Genomic DNA, 27103 nt, shown 5'->3' with positions numbered 1-27103 from the left:
GCAATTTGAACCTTGTTTAAAAGTTGTTCCCTTGATCTTCAAATGGTCAAATGAATACAGCAGTGATGCAGAAATATTCATAATCTCCAGAAACAGTCGTCATTATTAAAATCCTACAAATCGTATTTCCAAAAAGGTTTCACAGTTTTTTTTTTTTTGGGAGACGGAGTCTCACTGTGTCACCCAGGCTGGAGTGCAGTGGCTCACTGCAACCTCTGCCTCCCGGGTTCAAGCAATTCTCCTGCCTCAAACCTCCCATGTAGCTGGGATTATAGGCGTGTGCCACCACACCCAGCTAATTTTTTGTTATTGTTTTGCCAAATTGGCCAGGCTTATCTCCAACTCCTGACCTCGTGATCCGCCTGCCTCGGCCTCCCAAAGTGCTGGGATCATCACAGGCATGAGCCACTGCGCCTGGCTTTTTTAAAAGGAGTCTCTCATCTCATGTCGTGCAGCCTGGCTTGTCCTTTGGCCTAGCTACATCATGGCAGGGATCTCTGAAGACACCGTGTCCAGGGGCTGCCAGTGACAGTCCATCAGAGCGTCATAAAGCTCCTCACTCTGTTCCATGAACTCCTTATTGGCCTCAGTCACATCCAGCTGTGGCATGGGGTCTGAAAAAAAAGCAAAAATGGGGGTCAGGGAATGCTAGGGGCAGCTGCAAGGGACCTGGGTCAGTTCCCTTCTTCCAGAACTCTGTTCTATGGTAAGGTCCCTATCCTGCCAGTTTCTTTTAGGAAATGAAACCACTGCCTTGCAGGGTTCTGGGGAAGATGAAAATAGGATAATATATCTAGAGAATGGAAAAATAGCAGCTGTTAGCCTACATCTATTAAAAGCTACAGCTGTGTCTCTAGCCATCATTTATCCTGGATTTTCTGGTCTGGTCCTCACTTCAAATTTGGGTTTAGAAGGTCTAATCAAAGTTATTAAGTTCAGAGCATCATCTCAAGACTTGACTGGGGAGTTACTAGGTTCAATGGGAGGCTTTATTAATGCAGTGGTAGAGCATAAAGTCCAGGGCGGGATTGGACTGCAGGGATTCCAAGACTGACTCCACCTCCTGTTATTATGTTGCACTTTGCAACTATGTTGACCTGTTTGTTTTGTATGTTTTTGGGGATGCAGCCTCTGTTGCCCAGGCAAGTGCAGCCCTGTAAACACTGCTCACTGCAGTCTCAACCTCTCAACTCCCGGGGCTCAAGGGACCCTGCCACCTCAGCCTCCCGAATAGCTGGGACTACAGGTGTGTGGCACCATGCCAGGTAATTTTTTGTACTTTCTGTAGAGGTAGGGTCTCACTATGTTGCCCAGGCTGGTCTCAAACTCTGGGACTCAAGAGATCCTCCCACCTTAGCTTCCCAAAGCTATGCTGACCTTGAATGAGAACTAACTTAGGTCAGCTTTCTGTTCTACAAAATCAGGATTAACTGTGGAATTTACCTCTAGATTGTTCTGAAGATTAAATGACTTAATATATGTAAACTGCTTATAACAGTGCCTTGCATATAGTAAAGCTTAAATAACTATTAGCTACTACTACTGATAACTGCTTTTGGCTCAGTGTTCTTTTCTGCCTAATGGGAACTGGAATGGTACTATCCATTCTGATAGCTGAGAGATAATAGTGCATGGCATAAAATACAATGGCCATATAGGCCAGGTACAGTGGCTCATGCCTGTAATCCCAGCACTTTGGGAGGCCAAGGCGGGTGGATCACTTGAGGTCAGGCGTTCAAGATCAGCCTGACCAACATGGTGAAACCCATCTCTACTAAAAATACAAAATTAGCTGGGCATGGTGGGACATGCCTGTAATTCCAGCTACTTGTGAGGCTGAGGCAGGAGAATTGCTTGAACCCGGGAGGTGGAGGTTGCAGTAAGCTGAGATCGCACCATTGCACTCCAGCCTGGGCAACAAGAACAAAATTCCATCTCAAAAAAAAAAAGGGTCTGGCATGGTGACTCATATCTGTAATCCCACCCAGCCCTTTGGGAGGCCAAGGAGAACAGATCATGAAATCAAGAGATGGAAACCATCCTGGCCAACTTAAGCCAACGTGGTGAAACCCCATCTCCATGAAAAATACAAAAATTAACTGGGCATGGTTTCACCAGCCTGTAGTCCCAGCTACTCCAGAGGCTGAGGCAGGACAATTGCTTGAACCTGGGAGGCAGAGGTTGCAGTGAGCTGAGATTGCGCCACTGCACTCTAGCCTGGTAGCAGAGCAAGGCTCCATCTCAAGAAAAAAGAAAGAAAAAAAAGGATGAAAAAGAGATTGGAAAATTCTAAGGACTTATATACGGATATTATAATTAGGCTAATTATCTCTAGAAAGAAGGTAGTGTCTCCTGGGTGGAAAGAGCTAGAGACTTGAGTATAAAAAGACCGTGACTGTCCTGACTGCCCCACACTGTGTGACCCTCAGCAGATCACTTGGGCTTTCCAAGCCACTAGTTCCCCATCTGTGAAGTGGAGCTCCTACATCCTTCCCAGACCACCTGACATGGTCACCACAGTTGGCATCACATGAAATGACATGTGAAAGTAATTTAAAACGTTATGAATTAGACAAGTTTGTTCATGGTCTAAAAGTGATCTGTTTCCTTTAATGAACATTTTCTTGACCTAAACATTTTCTCTATGACTTCTCTTGAAGAATAATCCTCAAAATAGATTTCAAACTTTGAGTCTTTTGACTGGGTGCAGTTGGCCAGCACTTTGGGAGGCCAAGGCGGGCAGATCACCTGAGGTCAAGAGTTTTGAGACCAACCTGACCAACATGGAAAAACCCTGTGTCTACTAAAAATACAAAATTAGCCAGGTGTGGTGGCGCACGCCTGTAATCCCAGCTACTCAGGAGGCTGAGGCAAGAGAATAGCTTGAACCTCGGAGGTGGAGGTTGCAGTCAGCTGAGATTGGAGAGTGTGCCACTGCACTCCAGCCTGGGTGACAGAGCAAGACTCTGTATCAAAAAAAAAAAAAAAAAAAAGAGAGATGGGGTCTCACTATGTTGCCCAGGCTGGTCTCAAAGTTCTAGGCTCAGGTCATCCTCTGAGCCACCTTGGCCTCTGGCCTAAATATTTTTAATTAAAAAGTTGTTGGCCAGGCGCAGTGGCTCACACCTGTAATCCCAGCACTTTGGTAGGCTGAGGCAGGCGGATCACAAGGTTAAGAGCTCGAGTCCATCCTGGCCAACATGGTGAAACCCCGTCTCTACTAAAAATACAAAAATTAGCTGGGCGTGGTGGCGTGCGCCTGTAGTCCCAGCTACTCAGGACGCTGAGGCAGGAGAATTGCTTGAACCCGGGAGGTGGAGGTTGCAGTGAGCCAAGATCACGCCACTGCACTCCAGCCTGGCAACAGAGCGAGACTCCGTCTCAAAAAAAAAAAAAAAAAAATTGTCGGGAATTCTCAACTTAATCTGGATCAAAAAAGAGAAAAAGAAAAGAAAAAAAGTTAAAAAAAAAATTAATAATGGCCGGGCACCACTATTGGTCGTAATAGTCAAATTTGTTTTACAAATGGTCAAGCAAATATAAAGTAACGGTATTATCGTTAGAGGCCCACATCCTGGGATAGAATGCCACATGTCGAGGGGGTGATGGGCTCTCTTGGAGCTGCCTGCCCCAGGCTCTCTGGGATCTGTACTCACACCTCTGGGTAACACTCAACACATCTTACTGTAAGTACATATTCGTCTGGCTGTCTAACCAGAATATAAGTTCTTCCAGAGCAGAATTTATCCTGTCTTCCCTCTAGCTGAAAGCACAGTGCAAGCCAGAGTAGTCACCTGATAATGACTGACAGGAAGAAACGCATAAGCCCTTACCTTCCAATGCATCATCTCCAACTTCTTCATATGTCTGCCAAGAGACCAGAGACATGGGTGAGGCGGGTGATGAAATCCTGGCCCATGATCACAATGGCTTATTTAGTTTTTATTTTTTGAGGGGGAGTCTAGCTCTGTCCCCCAGACTAGAGTGCAGTGGAGTGATCTTGGCTCACTGCAACATCTGCATCCCAGTTTCAAGTGATTCTCCTGCCTCAGTCTCCTGAATAGCTGGGATTCTAGGCACCTGCCACTATGTCTGGCTAATTTTTTGCATCTTTAGTAGAGGCAGGGTTTCACCATGTTGGCCAGGCTGGTTTTGAACTCCTGACCTCAGGTGATCCGCCTGCCTCGGCCTCTCAAAGTGCGAGGATTACAGGCATGAGCTACTGTGCCTGGCCCACAGTGACTTATTTTTAACAAGAGGAACTGGACTGCTTCAGCTTTCCGCATTTTTTCTGAAGCCCAAGCTCCTGTCCTTTCCAATCCCATTCTAGAGAATGACCTGTTTCTAGAGGAGAAACATAACCCAAGGGGACCAGACTTGCCAAGTCATGGTTACCTGCATGGTGCTCTGAGTATAGCCATACTGGGGGTAACTGTAGCTGTAGCTGCCTGTGTTCTGGTCATAGCCCCACTGAGCATAGTAGTTCTGGTACTGCTGGTAATACTGGTTGTAGCTGTAACTGTACATCTGACTATATTCCACTGGCTTTACACGGCTCCTTAAATGAAGAGGGAAACAAAAGTAAGTGTAAGCAAACATTTCCATAATGCCGCCTACATGGCTAGAGACTATTTTAAGTGCTTTATACCAATTAACTCTTCTGTTTTATTTTATTTTTATTTTTTTGAGACGGAGTCTCATTCTGTCGCCAGGTTTGACAAACTTTGTCAGGATTGACAAAAGGATATCCTGTTTAAAATACAAAAAACAAAAACATGGGTTGGGTACAGTGGCTCATGCTTATAATCCCAACACTTTGAGAGGTCTAGGCAGGTGGATCGCCTGAGGTCAGGAGTGGCCAACATGGTGAAACCCCTTCTCTACTAAAAATACAAAAAATTAGCTGGGTGTGGTGTCAGGCACCTGTAATCCCAGCTACTCAGGAGGCTGAGGCAGGAGAACCACTTGAACCTGGGAGACAGAGGTTGCTGTGAGCTGAGATTGCACCACTGGACTCCAGCCTGGGAAACAAGAGTGAAACTCTGTCTCAAAAAAGAAAAAAAAAATGGACAGGCATGGTAGCTCACCCCTGTAATCCCAGCCATTCAGGAGACTAAGGCATGAGAATCGCTTGATCCTGGGAGGCCTGGCTAATTTCTGTAGTTTTAGGAGAGACGGGGTTTTTCACCATGTTGGCCTGGCTGGTCTTGAACTTCTGGTCTTAAGTGATCCACCTGCCTCAGCCTCCCAAAGTGCTGGGATTATAGGCTTGAGCCACGGCACCCCACTTTTTATTTTCGCCTTTTGTTTTTTAAGAGACAGGGTCTCACTCTGTTGCCTGGGCTGGAGTGCAGTGGAGTGATCATAGCTCACTGTAACCTTGAACTCCTGGGCTCAATAAATTCCACCACTTCAGCCTCCCAAGTAGCTGGGACTACAGGAGCACACCAAGCCCAGCTAATTTAATGTTTTAATATAATAATCTACAACAAATAAATATTTTTGGGGGAAGTCACCAAGCCTGATCTTCAATGTATTATACACAGTTAAACCACAAAAAAACCCCTAAATCATTACTTTTAAAAAACATGGCCATTTGGCGGGGCATGGTGGCTTATGCCTATAATCCCAGCACTTTGGGAGGCTGAGGCAGGCAGATCACCTCAGATAAGCAGTTCAAGACTAGCCTGGTCAACATGTGAAACCCTGTCTCTACTAAAAATACAAAAATTAGCTGGGTATGGTGGCACATACCTGTAGTGAGAGCTACTCAGAGGCTGAGGCAGGAGAATCACTTTAACCCAGGAGGTGGAGGCTGCAGTGAGCTGAGTTTGAGTGCCACTGCACTCCAGCCCGGGCAACAGAGTGAGACTACATCTCAAAAACAAAACAACAACAACAAAAAAAAAACACCAAAAAAAATCATGGCCATTTGCATTTGGAAATTCTATCCTAAGAGTTTATTTTATTTTATTTTTTAATTTTATTTATTTATTTTTAAGACGGAGTTTCACCATGTTAGTCTGGCTGGTCTTGAACTCCCGACCTCAGGTGATCCGCCCACCTTGGCCCCCAAAGTGCTTGGATTACAGGTGTGAGCCACCACACCCAGCAATCCTAAGAGTTTAGCTACTCTTAGGGTAGAGTTTGGTTCAGCGTCTCTCAGCCTGGATCTATTGACATAAGGTCATAAGGTGGTGGGAGGCTGTGAATTACAGGATATTTAGTAGCATCCTTTCCAAGCCACTAGTTCCCCATCTGTGAAGTGGAGCTCCTACATCCTTCCCAGACCACCTGACATGGTCACCACAGTTGGCATCACATGAAATGACATGTGAAAGTAATTTAAAACGTTATGAATTAGACAAGTTTGTTCATGGTCTAAAAGTGATCTGTTTCCTTTAATGAACATTTTCTTGACCTAAACATTTTCTCTATGACTTCTCTTGAAGAATAATCCTCAAAATAGATTTCAAACTTTGAGTCTTTTGACTGGGTGCAGTTGGCCAGCACTTTGGGAGGCCAAGGCGGGCAGATCACCTGAGGTCAAGAGTTGGGTATCCTTGGCTGATACCCACTAACCCACTAGGTGCCATTAGTACATCCTTGGTTGTGATAACCAAAAATGTCTCCAGATGCTGTCAATCTCCCCTGGGAAGCAAAATCACTCTAGTTGAAAATAATTAATTTGGCTAAGAATAAAAGATCCAGCCAGGCACAGTGGCTTATGCCTGTAATGCCAACACTTTGGAAGGCCGAGGTGGGCAGACTGCGTGAACCCAGGAATTCAAGACCAGCCTGGGCAACAAAGCAAGACCCTATCTCTACAAAAAATACAAAAATTTGCTAAGCACGGTGGTGTGCACCTATAGTCCCAGCCAATCGGAAGGCTGAGATGCGAGGACCACCTGAGCCCAGGGACGGCAAGGCTGCAGTGAGCCATGATCTCCAGCCTGGGTGAGTTTGAGACCCTGCTCAGGGAAAAAACAAACAAACAAAAAATCCTATTCGGAGAAAAGTTTGGAGTTGTAAGGGAAAAAGTTTTTCTACCTAGCATGACAGGTATAATGTGAAGTATATAATGTTCTGTAGAGTGTCTGGAATATTTTTTTTTTAAATTGAGCCAGAGTCTCGCTCTGTTGCCCAGGCTGGAGTGCACTGGCACCGTCTTGGCTCACTGCAACCTCTGCCACCCAGGTTCAAGTGATTCTCCTGCCTCAGCCTCCTGAGCTGTGGGGACTACAGACATGCACCACCATGCCCGGCTAATTTTTGTATTTTTAGTAGAGACGGGGTTTCACATGTTGGCCTGGCTGGTCTCAAATTCCTGACCTCAGGTGATCCACCAACCTTGGCCTCCCAGTGCTGCAATTACAGCTGTGAGCCATTGCTGCTAGCCAAGTGTCTGTAATATTAATTCTTATCCATTCCCACAGCATGGTGCACTCATAGGAGGGTTGGAATTTTCATTAAATAAGGCTAAAACTGGAAGTAATTTTTTCCTTTTGCTCAAATGTTATTAATTCTATGAATAAGTTCCCAACAGTGGGACTACTGGGCAAAGAGCAGGGTCATCAGGTATGAACAGCCAAACAGCTTTTCCAATGCTGCCACCAGCGACATCTGAATGTATCAGCCTTTCCAAATCATACTCTATCCCAACTATAAGTTTCTGCAGGAGTGGGGCTAGTTCATCTTCAGTACTCACAGCCTGGCAAACAGCAGGCATTCAGTACTTGTGACTTGAATTGGATCCCGCTTCAGCCTCCCATCCAGCATATGGATGCCCTGATTCTCAGCAAACAAAAAGAGTGTCTGGAGGGGAGTCTAGAGTCTCTCTACCTTGCCTGCAACACTCACGCTTTAGGGATTGCCACGCTCAGCCGCACAGGTTTAGACCCCAGTCCCACTGCTCCCTGGCACTCCGTCAGGGCTCGTTTCTGTTCCAGTTCATCTGTGAATTTCACAAAACCATAACCCCTGCATGAAAAACAAACAATATACAATTTAGATCACAAATGTGATGAAAGTCTAAGAATGGACACATGAAAAAGAAGGAAGGATAAGAAGGTATACAGGAATGCAGAAAGGAAAAAGAAGCTGAGGAGAGAGCGAATCCATTAAACTAGAGGAAGGTCAGAGTCCAGTACGTGAAAAAAAAAATATATATATAGGAAGCAGCCGGGCACGGTGGCTCACGCCTGTAATCCTAGCACTTTGGGAGGCCGAGGTGGGTAGATCACCTGAGGTCAGGAGTTCAAGACCAGCCTGGCCATCACGGTGAAATCCTATCTTTATTTAAAATAAAAAAAAAAAGGAAGGGAGGAGAGTCCCATTAACAGGTGTCTACATAGTGTCAGGATTCAAGCACAGACGATTCTGAGATCTACAGGAATTTCCATATTCAGTTCACCATCCTTCTTGACACCTTTACCCCTGAGGAACATTCCCAAATAGGAGCTTCTCCCACACTCTGCTGGACAGTAACTATTAGAATATTATTCAGCAAATATTTAGAGTCTGCCCTGTATGCCAGGCACTGTGCTACACACAAGATGCAGCAGTCACAGAAAGACAAGGTTCCCACTATCCTGAGCTCAAATTCTAGCAGGGGGATAAAGTTAATGCTAGATAACATTTAATAAATACTTACTTCCCTAGCACTGTACTGAGCATTTTCTTTTCTTTTCTTTTTTTTTTTTTTTTTTTGAGACAGAGTCTTACTCTGTCCCCTAGACTAGAGTACAGTGGGCAATCTCGGCTCACTGCAACCTCCTCCTTCTGGATTCAAGCAATTCTACTGCCTCAGCCTCCAGAGTAGCTGTGAATACAGGCATGCACCACCACGCCTGGCTGATTTTTGTATTTTTAGTAGAGACAGGGTTTCACCACGTTGGCCAGGCTGGTCTTGAACTCATGACCTCAGGTGATCTGCCCGCCTCAGCCTCCCACAGTACTGGGATTACAGGCGTGAGCCACCGCGCCCAGCCTGTGCTGAGCATTTTCTCAGGGTGATCTCATCAAACTGTCTAACAATTCCAGTGGCATCCACATTTACTGAAGAGGTAACCAGTTCAGTGAGGTTTGACAACTTGCCCAAAGTCATAGCAGAAGCATGATTCAAAGCCACACCTGTTGGACTCTCAAAGCCTGAGCATATAACTACCACCCTGACCAAGAATAAACCTTTCTTGAAGTTTTTCTATTTCCATTTTTTCCTTTTCTTTTTTCTTTTTTTGAGACGGAGTTTCGCTCTTTTTACCCAGGCTGGAGTGCAATGGCTTGATCTCGGCTCACCGCAACCTCCGCCTCCTGGGTTCAGGCAATTCTCCTGCCTCAGCCTCCTGAGTAGCTGGGACTACAGGGTGTGCCACCACGCCCAGCTAATTTTTTGTATTTTTAGTAGTGACGGGGTTTCACCATGTTGACCAGGATGGTCTCGATCTCTTGACCTCGTGATCCACCCGCCTCGGCCTCCCAAAGTGCTGGGATTACAGGCGTGAGCCACCGCGCCCGGCCCTCCTTTTCTTTTTTTTGAGAGTCTCGCTCTGTCGCCAAGGCTGGAGTACAGTTGCGTGATCTTGGCTCACCGCAACCTTTGCCTCTCGGGTTCAAGCAATTCTGCTTCAGCCTCCTGAGTAGCTGGGACTACAGGCACGTGCCACCACGCCCAGTTAACTTTTATATATATATATTTTTGAGGCGGATTTTTGCTCTTATTGCCCAGGCTGGAGTGCAATGGTGCAATCTTGGCTCACTGCAACCTCTGCCTCCCAGGTTCAAGTGATTCTCCTGCCTCAGCCTCCTGAGTAGCTGGGATTACAGGCATGTGCCGCCATGCCTGGCTAACTTTTGTATTTTTTTTTTTGAGATGGAGTTTCACTCTTGTTGCCCAGGCTGGAGTGCAATGGTGTGATGTCGGCTCACTGCAACCTCTGCCTCCCAGGTTCAAGCAATTCTCCTGCCTCAGCCTCCCAAGTAGCTGGGACTACACGCATGTGCCACCATGCCTGGCTAATTTTTTGTATTTTTAGTAGAGCCAGGGTTTCTCTATGTTGCTCAGGCTGTTCTTGAACTCCCGGTCTCAGGTGATCCACCCACCTCAGCCTCCCAAAGTGCTGGGATTACAGGCGTGAGCCACTGTACCCAGCCAATGTTTGTATTTTTTTAGTAGAGATGGGGTTTTGATGTTGGCCAGGCTGGTCTCAAACTCCTGACCTCAGGTGATTCACCTGCCTCAGCCTCCCAAAGTGCTGGCATTACAGGTGTGAGCCACCATGCCCACCCTGGTTTTTCTAATTTTGAAGTGGAAAACTTTTTCTTTTTCTTTTTTTTTGAGACGCAGTTTCGCTCTTGTTACCCAGGCTGGAGTGCAATGGTGCGATCTCGGCTCACTGCAACCTCCGCCTCCCGGGTTCAGGCAATTCTCCCGCCTCAGCCTCCTGAGTAGCTGGGATTACAGGCACGCGCCACCATGCCCAGCTAATTTTTTGTATTTTTAGTAGAGATGAGGTTTCACCATGTTGACCAGGATGGTCTCGATCTCTTGACCTCGTGATCCACCCGCCTCGGCCTCCCAAAGTGCTAGGATTACAGGTGTGAGCCACTGCGCCTGGCCCTCTTTTTTTTTTTTTTATGGAGACAGAGTCTTGCTCCATCAGCAAGGCTGGAGTGCAGTGGTGCAATCTCAACTCACTGCAACCCATACCTTCTGGGTTCAAGCAATTCTCCTACCTCAGCCTCCTGAGTAGCTGAAACTACAGATGCATGCCACCACGCCCGGCTAATTTTTTGCATTTTAGTAGAGACAGGGTTTCACCATGTTCCCTAGGCTGGTCTTGAACTCCTGAGCTCATGCAATCTGCCTGCCTCGGACTCTCAAAGCACTAGGATTACAGGCGTGAGCCATGGCACCTGGCCTGAAGTGGAAAACCTCTAACTACACTGAAAGGTTCAGTAATAATAATAGGCAAAACAGCAAACACCTATGAAGCATTTCAAATGTGACTTATTTATATTATATCCTTTAATCCTTAAATCAACCCTATAGGCAGCTACTATTAATCAGCTCCATTTTACAGATGGGGCTGTAAGGGTCACGGAGGCGCCAGTAACTTGTCTTGAAAGTTACTTGGCCGGACGCAGTGGCTCACGCCTGTAATCGCAGCACTTTGGGAGGCCGAGGCGGGTGGATCACGAGGTCAAGAGATCGAGACCATCCTGGTCAACATGGTGAAACCCCATCTCTACTAAAAATACAAAAAATTAGCTGGGCACGGTGGCGTGTTCCTGTAATCCCAGCTACTCAGGAGGCTGAGGCAGGAGAATTGCCTGAACCCGGGAGGCGGAGGTTGCAGTGAGCCGAGATCGTGCCATTGCACTCCAGCCTGGGTAAAAAGAGCGAAACTCCATCTCAAAAAAAAAAAAAAAAGAAAGTTACTGGCATTCTCCCTCACCAGTATTGGAGCTGGGATTCGAACCACGCAGTTTAACTCCAGAGCTTGTGGTCTTAACTGCTATGCTACATGGCCTTTCTAAAACATCTCCACTCAGGAGAGAATGCTGAAACTAACACAGTAAGCATCAGTAACAGGTAAGGCCTTACTTAGACACGCCTGTCTGGTCCAAAACCACCTTGCCTCCCCGACAGGAGGGATAGACTTTGACGAAGAATTCATACAGCATGCCATCATCCACGTCTGGGGTCAGGTCCCCCACAAAGAGGGAATACTCAGGGCTGAGGAGAGAGAACAAGAAGATTCAGCGGCAAAGACCGAAATAACTGCTCTGCTCTGAAGAGCTCTTTCACATATTCCAGGTAAAGTTTTCCCAGGCCCCTTAAGGAACACATATGATGACTCTACTTAACCAGGACCTACTTGTTTCATTATAGCAGTCCTGGCAGAAGAGTTATGGAAGCAGTGCCTGCCCCAAATCCCTCACCCACTACACAGAACTTGTCTGACTCCAGGTATTACATGAGTGCAGATTCAGGGATGGGGTCAGAAGTGCATCTCTGAGGCACTCAAAAGATAAGCCTCATAAAAATGCATTCTGCATTCCTTGTATATTTTAAACATCAATGTTAAAAGACAGAAAAATAGAACTAGATCTTTGCTCCAAAGGACATAAAGCCTAGCAAAAAATAAATCCCCAATCTTTTTTTTTCTTTTTTTTGAGACAGAGTTTTGCTCTTGTTGCCCAGACTAGAGTGCAATGGCGCGATCTCAGCTCACTGCCTCTGCCTTCCAGGTTCAAGCAATTCTCCTGCCTCAACCTCCCAAGTAGCTGGGATTACAGGCGTGCACCTCCATGTCCAGCTAATTTTTTGTATTTTTATTAGAGTCAGGGCTTTGCCAAGTTGGCCAGGCTCATCTCGAACTCCTGATCTCAAGTGATCCACCTGCCTCAGCCTCCCCAAAGTGCTGGGATTAGAGGTGTGAGCCACCATGCCCAACCTCTTTCTTAAAAACCACTGTGAGCTCCGGGCACAGTGGCTCACACCTATAATCCCAGCCCTTTGGGAGGCCGAGGCGGGTGGATCACGAAGTCAAGAGATCGAGACCATCCTGGTCAACAAGGTGAAACCCCGTCTCTACTAAAAAATACAAAAATTAGCTGGGTATGGTGGTGCACGCCTGTAGTCCCAGGTACTCAGGAGGCTGAGGCAGGAGAATTGCTTGAACCCAGGAGGTGGAGGTTGCAGTGAGCCGAGATCGCGCCATTGCACTCCAGCCTGGGTAACAAGAGCGAAACTCCGTCTCAAAAAAAAAAACCACTGTGAGCTTGTGGATGATACAAATCAGGTCAAAGTTTGTCAACTCCTGCTATAGGAGGTCAATTCTATTCAAAAAATAAATGAACACACAAACCTTTGTTATTTTCTTGTTGTTGTTGACATGGAGTCTTGCTCTGTCACCCAGGCTGGAGTGCAGCAGCATGATCGCAGCTCACTGCAACCTCTACCTCCTGGGTTCAAGTGATTCTCTTGCCTCAGCTTCCCAAATAGCTGAACTATAGGCACGTGCCACCATGCCCAGCTAATTTTTTGTATTTTTTAGTAGAGATGGGGTTTCACCATGTTGGCCAGGCTGGTCTCCAACTCCTGACCTTGTGATTCATCTGCCTCAGCCTCCCAAAGTGCTGGGATTACAGGCATGAGCCACTGCACTCAGCCTACCTTTGTTATTTTATTTCAAGTATGCTACATATTCCTTGTATATCAAGAATACACAAAAGCACCAGGCACAGTGGCTCATGCCTATAATCCCAGCACTTTGGGAGGCCAAGGCGGGTGGATCGCCTGAGGTCGGGAGTTCAAGAACAGTCTGATCAACATGGAGAAACCCCATCTCTACTAAAAATACAAAATTAGCCAGGCATTGTAGTGTATGCCTGTAATCCCAGTTACTCAGGAGGCTGAGGCAGGAGAATCACTTGAACCTGGGAGGCGGAGGTTGCAGTGAGCCAAGATCATGCCATTGCACTCCAGCCTGGGCAATAGGAGCGAAACTCTTGTCTCCAAAAAAAAAAAAAAAGAATATACAAAATCACAAAGAAAAATAAAATTGCTATAACCAACCACTTGAAGATAATCACCAAAATGCTTTGATATATATACTTTTGTCTTCTTTTCTTATGGCTTTTCTTCTAAATGTTCCTAAATACAATCCATCGTATTTTGTTTATGGTATTTTTTTTCAGTTTCAACATACTGCCAACATCTTGACATGTCAGGATACTGTAACATGACTTGTTAGTGGATACATAGCATCCTAACTAATGACCATAATTTAATCACTTCCCTACCATTAGGTTATTTGGGTTTTCCCCAACTTTACCCATTATACACAATACTTCAATGAACACATCTGAGGCTAATCTTTGCACACATCCATGAATAAATCCTGAAAAGCAGAATTATAGGGTCAATGCATATAAACGTTTTTAAAGCGTTTGGTACACTGTTTTAAAGCTTTCAAATGGCAACCTGAAATGCCAATCAATTTATGTTGCTATAACAGGTCAATTCTTTGGTTCTGTTTTGTTTTCTTTTGAGACAGAGTTTCGCCCTTGTCGTCCATGCTGGAGTGTAGTGGCGCGATCTCCACTCACTGCAACTTCTGCCTCCTGCCTCAGCCTTCCGAGTAGCTGGGATTACAGGTGCCCACCACCATGCCTGGCTAATTTTTTTTTGTATTTTTAGTAGAGACGGGGTTTGCCAAGTTGGTCAGGCTGTTCTTGAACTCCCGGCCTCAAGTGATCCACCCACCTCAGCCTTCCAAAGTGCTGGGATTACAATAGTGAGCCACCATGCCCAGCTTCTTTGTTTTTTCTCTTGAGATAGGGTCTCACTCTATTGCCCAGGCTGGAGTACGGTGGCATGATCATGGCTCACTGTAGCCATGATCATTGTAGCCCTCACTGGGCTCAGGTGATCCTCCTGCCTCAGCCTCCTGAGTAGCTGGAACTACAGGTACATGCCACCACATCCGGCTAATTTTTATATTTTTTTGTAGAGACAGGGTTTTGCCATGTTGCCCAGGCTGTTCTTGAACTCCTAGGCTCAGCAATCTGTCTGCTTCTGCCTCCCAAAGTGCTGGGATTATAGGCGGAAGCCACTGGACCTGGATAACAGACTAATTCTTATTGAATAAAACTTCAATACTCTGAGGAGTAGCAGCGGGGGGAGGCCAGGGATAGGGACCAAATACAGAACAGCCATGGCCTTGCATGAAGCACACCAGGAAGGTCCACTGGAGCAGGGAAGTGAGAAGGGCGGTGTCCCTCACCAGGGGACAACGTGCAGCCAAACAGGTTTCCCTCCTCCTATATGGCAGTAACTGGCACAGGGACACATCTTATCTCTAGACATGACTTTGTACCTACCTGTTATCTGGTTGTTTCCCATAAGTGGCATAGTTCAGTTTAAAACGTTTCGCCTGGAAATTTAAAAATAAACGAACTAAAACAGAGAAAGGTGTTTCAAGAGTTGAACAATATTTGAAAAAAACTGAAATAAATTACCTTGGCCAAAACATCTCCCCCTCTCTAAGCCTCAGCTTTTTCTCCTGTATAAAATGAGGGGGTTGCACGGATGACCGCTAAGGGCACTGCCAGCTCCATGGTTCTATTAGCCCAGGTGTGCCAGCTGGTGCAGCTGTAAGCTAAGTAACTGTGGGAAGAGCAGAATGCAACTCTCTTGAAATGTGTCCTTGCTGCTGCCAGCCTGTTCTAGTTTCTCAATCAGGCAAGAGGTCTAGAGTTTCAAGTCTTCTGTTATAGGAGGCGGCAATGCAGAATGGGAAGGGCATGGATTTAAGAAGCAACCAGTCTTCCGTCTGAATCCTGGCTCTGCCACTTACTACCTGTGTTGCCTTGGGCAAGTTACTTCACTTCCCTGAGCTTCACTTTCCTGGGCCTACAAAGATAACAATGCCTACTGTACTGGGTTGTTATAGGATTAAATAAAAGGATTACATAAAATAAGTATACAGTAGGGATTCAAGAGATTGTAGTAAGCAATGACAATAATAATGGCAACATCATCATTATCTAAATGTCCTTACAGGTGTGGCTCCTGGAAGGGGTTTCCCATTAATTTTATGCAAACACTTCTCAGCTGTGGCCAAATCTGCGAATTCTACAAAGCAGTAGCCAGCTGGGATCCTGGAAAAAAGCAAACACAGAAAGAAAATGGTTAAAGATAAAATGACTCAAAATGAGGCCGGGTGCAACGGCTCACACCTATAATCCCAACACTTTGGGACAGTCCCAGCTTTCTTGGGAGACTGTAACCAGGAGGTGGAGGTTGCAGTGAGCTGAGATCACACCACACTGTGCTCCGGCCTCGACAACAGGCTGGTTTGAGACTCTGTCTCAAACAAAAAAGAAAATAAAAAGACAGAAGATGAGTGTTACTTTGAAGGGAGAAAGAAATGGTTTTCCAACCTGAGTCAACACTGTCTTTGTTCCCTCCAAAACCCAGCTCAGACCTAACTTACAAACCTGAACATAAGGACTGCCAATCGGGGCCAATCCAAGATTCATTGATTTTTATTTATTTATGAGATGGATCTTGGCTGGATCTCGGCTCACTATAACCTCCGACTCTCAGGTTCAAGCAATTATCCTCCTGAACAGCTGAAATTACAGGTGCCACCACCATACCTGGTTAATTTTCCTATTTTAGTAGAGACAGGGTTTTGCCATGTTGGTCAGGCTGGTCTTGAACTCCTGACCTCAAGTAATCCACCCACCTCCACCTCCCAAAGTGCTGGGATTACAGGCCTGAGCCACAGCATCTGGCCCCAGACTCATTTAGTAAACATTTATTTATGCATTTTATCATGAGTGAAGTACTCTTGTCAAACTTGTTTTATGTAATCTCATCAAGCCCTTAGATCTAATATCCAGTTTCCAGGAAATTTTATGGATAGACTATGTAAAACACAAGTAAAACAAATGAATCCAGAATGTAGGATCTTATATAAGGACAACTAGTCTTACCTCCTTAAAAAATTAAACAATATGAGAAAAGAAAAGAAAGAGGCTGGCTTTTGTACATTAAGAGACTCAGACAGAACTAAATATTATGCAGGTTCCCAGATTGGATTATAATTCAATAATAAATGAAAAAAACTATTAATATTGTGGAGACAATTATAAAAATTTAAATGTAGGCCGGGCGCAGTGGCTCATGCCTGTAATCCCAGCACTTTGGGAGGCCAAGGCGGGCAGATCAGGAGGTCAGGAGATAGAGACCATCCTGGCCAACATGGTGAAACCCTGTCTCTACTACAACTACAAAAAAATTAGCTGGGCGTGGTGGCGCACCCTGTAGTCCCAGCTACTCAGGAGGCTGAGGCAGGAGAATTGCTTGAACCCAGGAGGCGGGGACTGCAGTGAGCCGAGATCAAGCCACTGTACTACATACTACAGCCTGAGCGACAGTGTGAGATTGGTCTCAAGAAAACCAAATCACATAGCTGGTATGTGCTAAAGTATGGATCTAAATTCAGGACAGCTGACTATTTATTTATTATTTGAGATGGAGTTTCACTCTTGCTGCCCAAGCTGGAGTGCAATGGCTCAATCTCGGCCCACGGCAACCTCTGCCTCCTGGATTCAAGCGATTCTCTCGCCTCAGCCTCCCAAGTAGCTGGGATTACAGGCATGCACCACCCCGCCCTGCTAATTTTGTAGTTTTTTAGTAGAGACGGGGTTTCTCCCTATCGGTCAGACTGATCTCAAACTGCCAACCTCAGGTGATCTGCCTGCCTTGGCCTCCCAAAGTGCTGGGATTACAGGCATGCGCCACGGAGCCCAGCCGAATATTTATTTAAGAGATGGGGTTGGCCAGGAGCTGGTGGCCCAACACTTTGGGAGGCCAAGGCAGGCAGATCACCTAAGTCAGGAGTTTGAGCCCAGCCTGGCTAACATGGTAAAACCCTGTTTCTACTAAAAATTAGCTGGGCATGGTGGTGCATGCCTGTAATCCCAGCTACTCAGGAGGCTGAGGTGGGAGTATCACTTGAACCCGGGAGGCAGAAGTTGCAGTGAGCCAAGATTGTGCCATTGCACTCCAGCTTGGACAACAAGAGCAAAACTCAGTCTTAAAAAAAAAAAAAGAGAGAGCGACATGGTCAGGCCAGGTGTGGTAGCTCATGCCTGTAATCCTAGCACTTTGGAAGGCCAAGGCGGGCGGAACACTGGAGGTCAAGAGTTCAAGACCAGCCTGGACAATATGGTGAAACCGGGTGCAGTGGCACATGCCTGTAGTCCCAGCTACTTGGGAGGCTGAGTGGGAGGATCGCTTGAGCCCAGGAGTTCTGGGCCGTGGTGCGCTATGCTGATCAGGTGTCTGCACTAAGTTCAACATCAATATGGTGACCTCCCGAGAGTGGGGGACCACCAGGTAGCCTAAGGAGGGGTGAACTGGCCCAGGTCAGAAATAGAGCAGGTCAAAACTCCCGGGTTGATCAGTAGTGGGATCTCGCTACTGTGAATAGCCACTGTATTCCAGCCTGGGCAACATAGAGAGACCCCATCTCTAAAAAAATTAAAAATAAATAAATAAATCAAAATATGGTGAAACCCCACCTCCACTAAAAATACAAAAATTAGCTGGGTGTGGTGGCAGGCACCTGTAGTCCCAGCTACTTGGGAGGCTGAGGCAGAAGAACTCGTTGAACCCAGGAGGTGGAGGTTGCAGTGAGCCAAGATGGTGCTGCTGCACTCCAGCCTGGGTGACAGAGCAAGACTCTGTCTCAAAAAAAAAAAAACAGGGAGGGGAGCATCACACACTGGGGTCTGTAGGGGGGAAATAGGGGAGGGACAGCGGGGGTTGGGGAGTTGGGGAAGAGATAGTATGGGGAGAAATGCCAGATATAGGTGATGGGGAGGAAGGCAGCACATCACACTGCCATGTGTGTACCTATGCAACAATCTTGCATGTTCTTCACATGTACCCCAAAACCTAAAATGCAATAAAAAAAAAAATGGTAAGGTTGGAATAAATAATATGTAAAGTCCCTGCCAACTCAAAGATTTTATGTTTCTGTGCTGCTGTAATTTTGTATGTTAAGCTGAAGGACCCAGAATATCTGAATGATGGCATTGGGAGTAGTTAGAATGGAACTGAAGAAGAAATTTTGAAGAGTGAATTATGATTTAGTGAATGAGAAGATCTAGGCAATGAATAAGAGAAAAGGAGAAGGGAAGGTTAAAAAAAAAAGAGGGTCTTGCTCTGTCGCCCAAGCTAGAATGCACATGTTAACTGTAACCACAAACTCCTGGGCTCAAGTAATCCTCCCATCTCAGCTTCCCAGTAGATGGGACTGAGGTACACACCACCATGCCCAGCTAACTTTTTTTGTAGAGACAGGGTTTTGACATGTGGCCCAAGCTGGTTTCAAAGTCCTGGTCTCAAATAACCCTCCTGCCTCAGCCTCCCAAAGCACTGACTACATTATTTTCCTAACATCTTACTATAAAAAATTTCCATGCCGGGCGCGGTGGCTCACGCCTATAATCCCAGCACTTTGGGAGGCCGAGGCGGGTGGATCATGAGGTCAAGAGATCAAGACCATCCTGGTCAACATGGTGAAACCCCGTCTCTACTAAAAATACAAAAAATTAGCTGGGCATGGTGGCGCGCGCCTGTAGTCCCAGCTACTTGGGAGGCTGAGGCAGGAGAATTGCTTGAACCCAGGAGGCAGAGGTTGCGGTGAGCCGAGGTCGCGCCATTGCACTCCAGCCTGGGTAACAAGAGCAAAATTCCAACTTAAAAAAAAAAAAAAAAAAAATTTCCAATGAAAATCAAGCTGGATGCAGTGGTTCACGTGTGTAGTCCCAGCTACTCAGGAGGCTGAGGTAGAAGTATCACTTGAGCCCAGGATTTTGAGATCTTGGGCAACACAGTGAGACGCTGACTCTATAAAGAAAAGGCAGGGTGCGATGACTCACACCTGTAATCTCAGCACTTTGGGAGGTGGAGGCAGGCAGATCATTTGAGGTCAGGAGTTCAAGACCAGCTTGGACAACACGGTGAAACCCCATCTCTACCAAAAATACAAAAATAAGCTGGGTGTTGGCTGGGTGCAGTGGCTCATCCCTATAATCCCAGCACTGTGGGAGGCCAAGGAGGGTGGATCTCAAAGTCAAGGAACCCTGTCTCTACAAAAAATACAAAAATTATCTGGGCATGGTGGCACAAGCCTGTAGTCCCAGCTTCTTGGGAGGCTGGGGCAGGAGAATCACTTGAACCAGGGAGGTTGCAGTGAGCCGAGATCATGCCACTGCACTCCAGCCTGGGCAATGGAGCAAGACTCCATCTCAAAAAAAAAAAAAACAAAAACGAAACAAAAAAACAAAATATACACGATGTAACCTGAGATCAGCAAGTCCAGGCTTGTATGTTTCCCTAAGAGAAATGAAAACATACATTTATGTTTTCACACAAAAAGAGGACTTGTAAAATAATATTCACCGCAGCAGTTTGACAATAGCCAAAAACAGCAAACAGCCTGGGTATCCATGAGGAGGTGAATAAACAAATACTGATATAGTCATACAATGAAATACTCTTCAGCTACAGAAGGAAACTACTGATACAGCAACAATGTGGATGAATCTCCAAAACAAGCTGAATGAAGGACACCTTATAGCTGGGCTGAGTGGCTCACACCAGTAATCCCAGCACTTTGGGAGGTCGAGGTGGGTGGATCACCTGAGGTCAGGAGTTTGAGACTAGCCTAACATGGAGAAACCCCATCTCTAATAAAAATACAAAATTAGCCAGGAATGGTGGCACATGCCTGTAATCCCAGCTACTCAGGAGGCTGGGGCAGGAAAACTGCTTGAACCAAGGAGGCGGAGGTAGTGGTAAGCCAAAATCGCCCCACTGCAATCCAGCCTGGGTAACAAGAGCGAAACTCTGTCTCAAAAAAAAAAAAAAGCGTGAAACTCGGTTTCAGGGAAAAAAAAAAAAAAAAGTAAAAAAAAGAAAGACATCTTTTTTTTTTTTTTTTTTAAGATGAGGTTTCACCATGATGGCCAGGCTGGTCTTGAACTCCTGACCTCAGGTAATCCACCCGCCTCGGCCTCCCAAAGTGCTAGGATTACAGGCGTGAGCCACCGCACCCGGCCAGAAAGACATCATACACTATGATTTATTTCAAATTCTAGAATACACAAAATTAGCCTGTAAGCCACTGCACCCGGCCAGAAAGACATCTTACACTATGATTTATTTCAAATTCTAGAATACACAAAATTAATCTGTGGTGGAAATAAGTCAGCCTCTAGAAGGATTTGTGCATTTCACAGCATGTAAATTTTACAAGGAAAAAAAAGGTTTCAAACCTAGGGGCATGATCATGGCTCACTGCAGCTTCAACCATCTGGACTCAAGCCATCCTTCTGCCTTGGCCTCCCAAAGTGCTGGGATTATAGGCGTGAGCCACTGCACGCGACCTCTTTTATTTATTTTACAATATTCCTTATGCCCTAAGTGCATGCAAAAAAAAAAAAAGAAAAAAAAACCAATATTCCTGTAAATCACTTCAAAGCTTTTGTCAAATGAGGATATAAGTATGCCTGTAGGTAATATCGTAAGTAACAGCTAGAGTTTAGAAACCATGGGTAAGAGGCTGGGTGCAGGGGCTCACACCTGTAACCCCAGCACATTGGGAGGCCAAGGTGGATGGATCACCTGAGGTCAGGAGTTTGAGACCAGCCTGGCCAACATAGTGAAACCCCATCTCTACTAAAAATACAAAATTAGCCATGCGCGGTGGGAGCCACTGGTAATCCTGGCTACTTGAGAAGCTGAGGCAGGAGAATCACTTGAACCAGGGAGGCAGAAATTGCAGTGAGCCGAGATTGTGCCATTGCACTCCAGCCTGGCAAGAGTGAAACTCCGTTTCAAAAAAAAAGGCCAGGCATAGTGGCTCACACCTGTAATCCCAGCACTTTGGGAGGCTGAGGCAGGCGGATCATCTGAGGTTGGGAGTTCAAGACCAGCCTGACCGACATGGAGAAACCCCGTCTCTACTAAAAATACAAAATTAGCTGGGTGTCACGGCGCATGCCTGTAATCCCAGCTACTCAGGAGGCAGAGGCAGGAAAATCGCTTGAACCCGGGAGACAGAGGTTGCATTTATCCAAGATCGTGCCACTGCACTCCAGTCTGGGCAACAAGAGCAGAAATTCGTCTCAAAAAAAAAGAAAAAGGAAGAAACATGTAAGAAACGAGAGTTTCAAATCTTATTTCAATAAAGATTAAGGTCAGGCACGGTGGCTCATGCCTGTAATCCCAGTACTTTGGGAGGCCGAGGTGGACAGATCAACTGACGTTAGGAGTTTGAGACTAGCCTGGCCAATATGATGAAAACTCATCTCTACTAAAAATAGAAAAAATTATCAGCCAGACTTGGTGGCTTACGCCTGTAATCCTAGCACTTTGGGAGGTCGAGGCAGCTGGATCACGAGGTCAGGAGTTGGAGATCAATCTGATCAACATGGTGAAACCCATCTCTACTAAAAATACAAAAAGTAGCTGGGCATGGTGGTGCACACCTGTAATCCCAGCTACTCAGGAGGATGAGGAAGGAGAATCGCTTGAACCCGGGAGGCAGTGGTTACAGTGAGCCAAGATCGCACCATTGCACTTCAGCCTGGGCGACACAGCAAGGCTCCATCTCAAACTAAAAAAAAAAAAAAAGAGGCCGGGCGCGGTGGCTCACGCCTGTAATCCCAGCACTTTGGGAGGCCGAGGCGGGTGGATCACGAGGTCAAGAGATCGAGACCATCCTGGTCAACATGGTGAAACCCCGTCTCTACTAAAAATACAAAAAATTAGCTGGGCACAGTGGCGCGTGCCTGTAATCCCAGCTACTCAGGAGGCTGAGGCAGGAGAATTGCCTGAACCCAGGAGGCGGAGGTTGCGGTGAGCCGAGATCGCGCCATTGCACTCCAGCCTGGGTAACAAGAGCGAAACTCCGTCTCAAAAAAAAAAAAAAGAAAAGAAAAAAAATTGCCGGCGCGGTGGCTCATGCCTATAATCCTAGCACTCTGGGAGGCCGAGGCAGGTGGATCACCTGAGGTCGGGAATTCAAGACCAGCTTGACCAACATGGAGAAATCCCATCTCTACTAAAAATACAAAATTAGGCTGGGCGCGGTGGCTCACACCTGTAATCCCAGCACTTTGAGAGGCCGAGGCAGGCGGATCACGAGGTCAGGAGTTCAAGACCAGACTGTCCAACATGGTGAAACACTGTCTCTACTAAAAACACAAAAATTACCTGGGCATGGTAGCTCATGCCTGTAATCCCAGCTACTTGGGAGGCTGAGGTAGGAGAATTGCTTGAACCGGGACCCAGGAGGTGGAGGTTGCAGTGAACCTAGATCTCGCCACTGCAGTCCAGCCTGGGCTACAGAGAGAGACTCCATCTTAAAAAAAAAAAATACAAAATTACCCAGGCGTGGTGACACATGGCTGTAATGCCAGCTACTTGGGAGGCTGAGGCAGGAGAATTGCTCGAACCCAGGAGACGGAGGTTGTGGTGACCTGAGATCAGGCTATTGCACTCCAGCCTGGGCAATGGGAGCAAAACTCTGTCTCAAAAAAAAAAAAATTATCCGGGCATGGTGGTGGGCGCCTGTAATCCCAGCTACTCAGGAGGCTGAGACATGAGAATCACTTGAACCCAGTAGGCAGAGATTGTGGTGAGCCAAGACCTTGCCTCTGTACTCCACCCTGGGTGACAAAGCGAGACTCCGCCTCAGAGGGCAAAAAAAAAAAAAAAAAAAGAGACAAAAATGTGAGAATCTACGCTAGCGTTTTAGCTAATGTTTTCTTTGTTCGCCCCCCCACCCCCGCTAATGTTTTATTTATTTTTATTTATTTATTTTTGCAACCAAGTCTCCCTCTGTTACCCAGGCTGGAGTGCAGTGGCGCAATCTTGGCTCACCCCAATCTCTGCCTCCTAGGTTCAAGCGATTCCCTAGCCTCAGCCTCCCAAGTAGCTAGAACTACAGGTGTGTCACCACACCTGGCTAATTTTTGTATTTGCTTAGTAGAAACGGGGTTTCACCATGTTGTCCAGACTGCTCTCGAATTCCTGACCTCATGTGATCAGCCTTCCTCAGCCTCCCAAAGTGTTAGGATTACAGGTGTGAGCCACCGCACTCAGCATATGCCTGTTTTAAAAAGTAAAAAGTATTAGAGAATGAATTTTCATAACAGTAGCTGATTATCTGGGTTTTTTTTGCTTATAAGAGTAAGAACATGTCCCAGCTACTAGGGAGGCTGAGGCAGGAGAATTGCTTGAATCTAGGAGATGGAGGTTGCAGTGAGCCGAGATCGCGCCATTGCACTCCAGCCTGGGTAACAAGAGCTAAACTCCGTCTCAAAAAAAAAAAAAGACGAAGAACATAAATATTTAGGTGGACATGATCTACCAGTTAGAAAAATCTTTTTTTTTTTTTGAGATGGAGTTTTGCTCTTGCTGCCCAGGTTGAAATGCAATGGCGTGATCTCAGCTCACTGCAACCTCCACCTCCTGGGTTCAAGCGATTCACCTGCCTCAGCTTCTCGAGTAGCTGGGAATACAGGCATACACGACCATGCTAGGCTAATTTTGTTTTGTTTTGTTTTGTTTTGAGACCAAATTTCACTCTGTTGCCCAGACTGGAGAGCAGTGGCGTGATCTCGGCTCACTGCAAACTCCACCTCCTGGGTTCAAGAGATTATCCTGCCTCAGCCTCCAAGTAGCTGGGGTTACAGGTGCATGCCACCATACCTGGCTAATTTTTTGTAGTTTTAGTAAAGATGGGGTTTCACTGTGTTAGCCAGGATTGTCTCGATCTCCTGACCTCATGATCCTCCTGCCTCGGCCTCCCAAAGTGCTGGGATTACAGGTGTAAGCCACTGCACCCGGCCTAATTTTGTATTTTTTTTAGAGATGGGGTTTCTCCATGTTGGTCAGGCTCGTCTCGAACTCCCGACCTCAGGTGATCTGCCCACCTCAGCCTCCCAAAGTGCTGGGATTACAGGCATGAGCCACCGTGCCCAGCACCATTTGATGTTTTAGCAAGCCACATGGAGTAGAGTACCTGGAAAAGAGTGGCTGCTCGATAAACACTGTCAAATTGATAAAGGAATCTTCTCATTTCTAACCAGAACCCTAAGGAAAACTAAGACCTCAAAGAGAAAGAAGAAAACGGAGGCAATAGAGCACCACTATCTGAAAATATTGTGCATTTGGTTATGTTAACTGATTTATTGTCTCATTCTCCACTAGAATGTAGTAAACTCCAGGAGCAAGGGCTATATCTGGATTATTTCAGCCAGGAATCTAGAACAGTAGCACATATAGCACATAGAGTATCTCCAAAAACAATTATTATTATTGAGACAGAGTCTTGATGGCACAATCTCAGCTCACTGCAATCTCCACCTCCCGGGTTCAAGCCATTCTGCCTCAGCCTCCCAGGTAGCTACAGGCATGGGCCATCATGCCCAGCTAATTTTTTTTTTTTTTTGAGACGGAGTTTTGCTCTTGTACCCAGGCTGGAGTGCAATGGCACAATCTCGGCTCACCGCAACCTCTGCCTCCTGGGTTCAGGCAATTCTCCTGCCTCAGCCTCCCAAGTAGCTGGGATTACAGGCACGCACCACCATGCCCAGCTAATTTTTTGTATTTTTAGTAGAGACGGGATTTCACCATGTTAACCAGGATGGTCCTGATCTCTTGACCTCGTGATCTACCCGCCTCGGCCTCCCAAAGTGCTGGGATTACAGGTGTGAGCCACCGCGCCCGGCCTGCTCAGCTAATTTTTTTGTCTTTTTAGTAGAGATGGAGTTTCACCATGCTGGCCAGGCTGGTCTCAAACTCCTGACCTCAAGTGATCCACCCGCCTTGGCCTCCCAAAGTGCTGGGATTACAGATGTGAGCCACTTCCCCTGGCCCAATTTTTTAAATGAATGGCATAAGAGTTAAGGACCCTCTTGCTTTGGACTTTAGAATTAAAAAAAAAAGAAAAAGAAAAAAGAGTTAAGGACCCTCATGAGCTTTCAGGATAGACTCGAATTCAAGTCCTGACTTGTCATTTATTATAATTCTTAAAGTTATAAAGCTTCTTCATAATAGTACTTACCTCAGAGGTTTTTGTGATTTTAAGAAGATACTGGATGTAAAATGCTTATTACCCAGCAAATCGTAATCTGACTATACTTACTGAGCATATGCTATATGCCAGACACTGTCCTGATGATGAATGTGAATTCACTCATTTAATTCTCACCAAAACTCTAGGAGGTAGGTGCCATTATTATTTCCATTTTTATACTCAAAGTAAATGAGACAGAGCAGTCAAGTAACTTACCCAAGGTCATACAGCAGAAATAGCTTTCAAACCCAGTCTGGCTTGAGTCTCGCCCCTTTTTTTTTGAGACGGAGTTTTGCTCTTGTCGCCCAGGCTGGAGTACAGTCAGTGGTGCCATCTGGCTCACTGCAACCTCCGCCTCCAGGGTTCAAGCCATTCTCCTGCCTCAGCCTCTCGAGTAGCTGGGATTACTGGTGCCTGCCACCACAGGTGCCCGCCACCACACTCGGCTAATTTTTGTATTTTCAGTAGAGGCGGGTTTCACCATGTTGGCCAGACTGGTCTCAAACTCCTGACCTCTGGTGATCGGCCCACCTCGGCCTCCCAAAGTGCTGGGATTACAGACAGGAGCTACCACGCCAGGTGAGTCCTGACCTTAAGGTACAAGCTATACTTCCACTCTTTAGGACCTCAAAGTGTTAACTGTTACAATTTTAGAATGACTATTACTAAGGGTAGTGAGAAGCCATGACTCCGATATTACATTCTCGTAAATGACCGTTGCAGCAAGCTGTATTAAGAGAGAACTGAGATGAGACTTACCCGGTGAGGCGGTTTCGGATAATTTTGACGCTCATTACAGTCTCCCCCATGGTGGCGAAGGCTCTGGAGATGAAGTTCTCATCCATGTAGGGTTCCAGCTGCGTAAAAACAAGAGCACAGCGGCTCAGGTCGGCGGCCGGGCTTCCCACTCCGCGTTCCAGAGCCCATCCCCGTCAGTCCAGGGCTGGCTACGCGCTGCTGGGGGCGCGAGGGGGGAGGTTCGCCTCTGCGGAGGGGCCTGAACCCCCAACTCCTTCGCTTCAAGCTTGCCCCGCTTTAGGGAGCCTCCCCTTGGACCTAGAAACCACCACCCTCCGGTCCTTGAACAGCGCGCCTCAGTTCTTGGATTCCTCCCATCCTATGTTCCCAAAGCACCACCCTTCCTTCCCAAGAACCCAGGTGGGGCTCCAGGAACCCTAGCTCCACTGACAGCCTCTTCACTTAGTTGCTGGAACCCGCTTCTGTGTCACCAAATAGAACCCCCGTCTCATCTCTCCGGTTTTTGGGATCCCAAGTCCCCTCTCCCTCAGACCCTTCGTCCCTCGCCACAAAGAGATGCCTCCTCGTCCTCAGACCCCGGACGGCTTCCCTCACTCACGTCGCCCATCCACAAGCTGGCCGCCATGCCCGCGCACCCGGGTGGGGCTCTTTACGGGCGGGGCTCGAAG

General features: G+C 46.6%; 1 protein-coding gene across 3 annotated transcripts; it reads right to left on the bottom strand.

Moving 5' to 3' along the window:
* Window positions 1-66: 66 nt before the first annotated feature.
* TRNAU1AP (tRNA selenocysteine 1 associated protein 1) lies at window positions 67-27103 on the bottom strand. 3 transcript variants are annotated; one of them, XM_012439854.3, is made up of 9 exons: window positions 27034-27103; window positions 26436-26533; window positions 15570-15669; window positions 14890-14942; window positions 11606-11737; window positions 7861-7980; window positions 4396-4558; window positions 3834-3867; window positions 67-614 (listed from the first exon to the last, which is right to left on the bottom strand). In XM_012439854.3, exons 1-9 carry the CDS (start codon window positions 27058-27060, stop codon window positions 478-480), a joined length of 864 nt encoding a protein of 287 aa, XP_012295277.1. In that variant the 5' UTR covers window positions 27061-27103; the 3' UTR covers window positions 67-477. The 3 variants fall into 3 exon arrangements, with proteins under 3 accessions (XP_012295277.1, XP_012295278.1, XP_064219637.1); XM_012439855.3 differs by lacking the exon at window positions 7861-7980; XM_064363567.1 differs by lacking the exons at window positions 26436-26533; window positions 27034-27103 and adding an exon at window positions 22808-22955.

This window comes from Aotus nancymaae, unplaced genomic scaffold (genome assembly GCF_030222135.1).
Source record: "Aotus nancymaae isolate 86718 unplaced genomic scaffold, 86718_ANA_hifiasm-v0.15.2.pri h1tg000053l, whole genome shotgun sequence".
NCBI classification, from domain to species: domain Eukaryota; kingdom Metazoa; phylum Chordata; class Mammalia; order Primates; family Aotidae; genus Aotus; species Aotus nancymaae.
This window is presented reverse-complemented; position numbering and strand designations above follow the sequence as displayed.